This window comes from Ursus maritimus, assembly GCF_017311325.1.
Source record: "Ursus maritimus isolate PB19 chromosome Y unlocalized genomic scaffold, ASM1731132v1 scaffold_Y2, whole genome shotgun sequence".
Taxonomy (NCBI): domain Eukaryota; kingdom Metazoa; phylum Chordata; class Mammalia; order Carnivora; family Ursidae; genus Ursus; species Ursus maritimus.
Window position 1 is genome coordinate 311,723 of NW_024423335.1, and position 4,603 is coordinate 316,325.

Consider the following 4,603-nt stretch of genomic DNA (forward strand, 5'->3'; position numbering starts at 1 on the left):
TATATAATCATGCATATTTTTATGGAGACTTAAAATTTTTCCTATTATATTTTGTTCTTTGTATCCCTTTAGTCAGAAGCAGGACAGCTGCAGTTACAGTGTAGCTCATTGAAGCACAGCTGTTATTTATTCATGTCCCATATATCTGAACAGGAAGAAAACAAAGGTTGTATAGCCAGCTAAAAACATGTTTATATGTTACACTGTAAAATAAACATAAAAGTTACATACACATAAAAATCAACTGTATTTTTTTAAAGATTTTATTTATTTATTTGAGAGAGAGAGAGAGCACAAGTCAGGGGAAAGGCAGAGGAAGAAGCAGACTCCCTACTGTGCAGGGAGACTGACTCCGGACTTGACCCTTGGACTCTGGGATCATGACCTGAGCCAAAGGCAGATGCTAAACCACCGGAGCCACCCAGGTGCCCCTATAAAAATAAATTGTAATAATACAAATGCACAAGAAAGATCATTAAGGGATGTCTGGTGGCTCAGTTGGTTAAGCAGTTGCTTTTGGATCAGGTCATGATCCCAAGATCCTAGGACAGAGTCCCATATCAGTCTCCCAGCTCAGTGAGGAGTCTACTTCTCCCTCTACCCCCTTACCCTGCTCCTGCTTGTGCTCTCCCTCTCTCAAAGAAATAAAATCTTAAAAAAAAAAAAGATAAAAAAAAGAAAGCTCATTAAATTTTCTAAAAAGCTGAGTTTTAGCAGACAGCAAACAAACAAACCCAAAACAGGTAAGAGACATTTCTACTCCCAATCAGAGGCAGAAATAAGTTCTACATTTAAAAATAGACTAAAAAGTCATTCAGGGGGCGCCTGGGTAGTTCAGTGTCTGACTCTTGATCTCAGCTCAGGTATTGGTCTTGGGGATGTGATTTCAAGCCCCGTGTTGGGGTCCATGCTGGGCGTAGAGCCTACTTAAAACACAACACAACAAAACAAAACAAGAAAACAAAACAAAAAAAATTATTCAAGACACATGGGAAATGCTAAATAATAGAAAACAGTTATAAGCAGCATACGTCTGTGTATGCTAATGCTAAATTTGATATGGGAACCTAAAGTAAATTTTAAAACCTCCAGTACATCAATTATTTAATTTCTGAATAAATTCAGTATACTATAGAGTGCCTGGGTGGTTCAGTTGGTAAGTGTCTACCTTCAGCTCAGGTCATGATCCCAAGGTCCTGGGATCGAGCCCCACATTGGGCTTCCTGCTCAGCGGGGAGTCTGCTTCTCCCTCTCCTGCTCTCCCTGCTTGTGCTCTGTCTCTCTCTCTCACAGTAAATAAAAGCTTAAAAAAAAATCTGTTTACATGGCCTGTCATAAACGTATGTTTTTGCTATTAAATACACATATACATGCAAAGTACAGTTCATGCTCTTGACTTACAACAGTTATATCATCTCTGATATCAATCTGAGTATATATCTCAAGTCACTTCAAACACTGAATAGCAAATACTGTATCTTGCTACTCAGGGAAATATAACATAAAGTTCCAATATTATCATATTCATCAACTGATCAATACATAATAAGCTTTGGTCAGGCATGAGTTTTGTGCTGGTGGCCCCTTGTACATTGTACAATGTAAATGAATCGCTATATATTAACGTATTTTTAAACAAACCCACATAAAACAAAGTTATATACTGATCATTATGTTAAAGAAAGGTTCACGTCACTAAAGCTTTGTAACAAACACAAAATAGTACTTAATTTTGAAAACCAACACACTTTTGGTGATCGAGGATCTGAGGAACGAGCAAATAGTTCATCTTCAGGCAACTGCGCATTTGTAGAAACCGATTCACAGGGACGTGTACCATTGTAGATATGGAATTTGCAATGAGGATTTAAGGCCATAGCAAGAAGATCTAAAAGTGGAAACCAGTCTTGGGACAACTTGGCCACACACAGCTCCACTAGACGATGAGTATTGTTAATAATACACCTCTGTTATACGAAAGGGGACAAGGACAAGAGAAGTTCATTTAAAAGAGGTAACATTGTAATTTCAAGCACAGAAACACAGTAATCTTGTTAATAATGCTCACTCTCCATTTTTCTATACTGGTCATCTGAATTCTGCTTAACTTCACAAATACTGTGATCAAACTGATCTATCAGTAAAAATAAATTAGTAATTAACTTACTTCATATTTGTATTGCATCTAATTTCAAAAACCAGGTGAGAAAATTACACATGAAGTAAGTACCACTGGTTGTCTATTTCTATTCTGTGTCCACAAAATAGACATGCGAATTACCATTTTCTTTCTTTAGAATTTGTACTCAGGGGGCAACAGTTCTACAACCTAAATGTTCAAAATCATGTTAATTATCCAAGATTAGGAGAGCTGTGATCTAAATATCAATTCAAAAGTTAGATAACTGCCCAAATGTCTACCTCTAACACTAAAAAGTTACATGTCAAATCAGAAAACGTTAGGATTTACGTGCCATATTCATTTGTGGGGAACATCCAAGTTATATTTTCTAGGTTGAAGTCCACAGAACAATATCATTTGCTTTATAACTCTTGATTAATTGTTATACATAAGAGTTATACATTAGAGTTCATATATATAGAACTATATATATAGTTATATATTAGAGTTCAATGATTCAAGTTAGATGTATATTTTTTCACTTTCAAAATCTCTGGTTACAAAGGTTATCTAAGAATCAATGGCAGCTTGCATCATTCTGCATTTGCCTGCACTGTCCTAGACTCAAGGTATTTCCTGACAGTAGTCAGGTTTCCTGCAGCTACTTACTTGAAGACACTACCAAACTGAGAACATTTCAGATTCTGACTTTTTTAATTACTAGTAGTTATTGTTAGTAGTTTGAATTCATACCAAAAACTTTTGGGATTACTGGTTTGTGGTTTAAATTTCCAAACTTGTAAGATTTAAATTTTCAAGCTGTAGCTTGACCCTTACAATCAATAACATGATACATTTGATGAAATGTGTAATGTGCATATAGTCACAAGCACTTGGGATTCTACTATACAGATTAAACCAAGGTTTCAGGACTCAAAACCTGACATTCATCCTAAAAGACAAGACTGTTCTTAAAAACTTTCAATTCTGTGAAATACCTATCATCAGACTTAATATGTTATTCACAATATTTTCCAAAGATAAATCCACACACATCACCAAGTAAATATGAGTCTCTAAAATAAACTAGAAGACTCACATGAATTTCAAATTTCCAGCCACTCACTGCCTCATCCATAAGAATTTTAGTGAAAGATACTGTTAACCCATCTCGAAAAAAACGCTGACATGCTTCACTTTTAACATCAAGACCTAAGAATAGATGAAAAAATTACAATAAATTTAGCATAAAGAAAACATTTCCCTGACCAATTATGTCATTTAAGATAACAAAACTGAAAGTACTTCAAGATCCATTACTAGACTTTAAAAAGTCAGTGGGTAAAAAGGGAATGAAAGCATTTCATAGCATTAAACTCTCTGAAAATACAGTTCAAAACATTAAAAAAAAATAATCATTCTGAAATTTCATTTGGCTGTAAATTCTATTTAACAACAAATTAAAAACCTAAACTCTGTCTTGTCTTCATAATTAATTAGTATTTTCATCATTTTTCACTATCTATGCATGCTTACTTCTTTTTAATTTCCTATGATTGAAGAAAAGCAGTACACTCAGCACCAAAAAGAAAACTTCTAACACTTCATAAGAAATACTAAATTTGCACAGTGTAGTTTTGTTTAGATCATGTATGTGTTGGCAGATTATTTAAACCCAGGACTGCCCTTAAAAAAACTTAAACTTTGCCTCACAGTAATCAAGATCCCAGAAAAAATGAATAGGGAAAAGCCTTTGCAAACCATATACATCCACTGATTGGCAGTGCTATTAAGCAAAGTAGCATTTCAATTTTTGTTCATTTTGTACCTTTAGGATTTACAACATGCCCAGTTCGTAAGTCCTTCAATTATACAAACGTGCAAACTAACAAAAGAAACTTGTGTGTTGAGAAACATTTGTTACCTGATAAAATATTTTCTCATTTGTGAGATTAAAAATGAAACATTCTTTAAATGACTGGCTGTAGGATAATTGTTAGATAATGAAATTATTAACACTGCCAAGAGAAACACAACACAGATTGTGTAACAGGCCTTGGAGATACCAAAGATGTTAAAAATCTGCCAAGTGAATAATCCAGAAAATAAAATGGAATTGCCTTTTTCTTTCAGCCTTCAGGGCCTTAACCAAGTAGAGAATATTACAAAAATTAGCATTTCCAACAAGAATTCAGCTGCATCTAATATTGAGTAGAAAAAAGTCATCAAAAAGTGACTGACTCCGGGGCACCTGGGTGGCACAGCAGTTAAGCGTCTGCCTTCGGCTCAGGGCGTGATCCCGGTGTTAGGGGATCGAGCCCCACATCAGGCTCCTCTGCTATGAGCCTGCTTCTTCCTCTCCCACTCCCCCTGCTTGTGTTCCCTCTCTCGCTGACTGTCTCTATCTCTGTGAAATAAATAAATAAAATCTTTAAAAAAAAAAAACAAGTGACTGACTCCACACAAAACATTTATGTTTGA

At 35.2% G+C, this 4,603-nt stretch overlaps 1 protein-coding gene across 1 annotated transcript in view; it reads right to left on the reverse strand.

Moving 5' to 3' along the window:
- Positions 1-3,334, reverse strand: part of LOC103680202 (probable ubiquitin carboxyl-terminal hydrolase FAF-X) — a gene marked incomplete at its 5' end in the record, with an annotated part of 112,629 nt that extends 109,295 nt beyond the window's left edge. Inside the window, 3 exons of the mRNA XM_040636049.1 lie at positions 165-179; positions 1,747-1,967; positions 3,222-3,334. Coding sequence (XP_040491983.1) covers positions 165-179; positions 1,747-1,967; positions 3,222-3,334 — 349 coding nt within the window. The remainder of the gene's footprint in view (positions 1-164; positions 180-1,746; positions 1,968-3,221) is intronic.
- Positions 3,335-4,603: the final 1,269 nt, after the last annotated feature.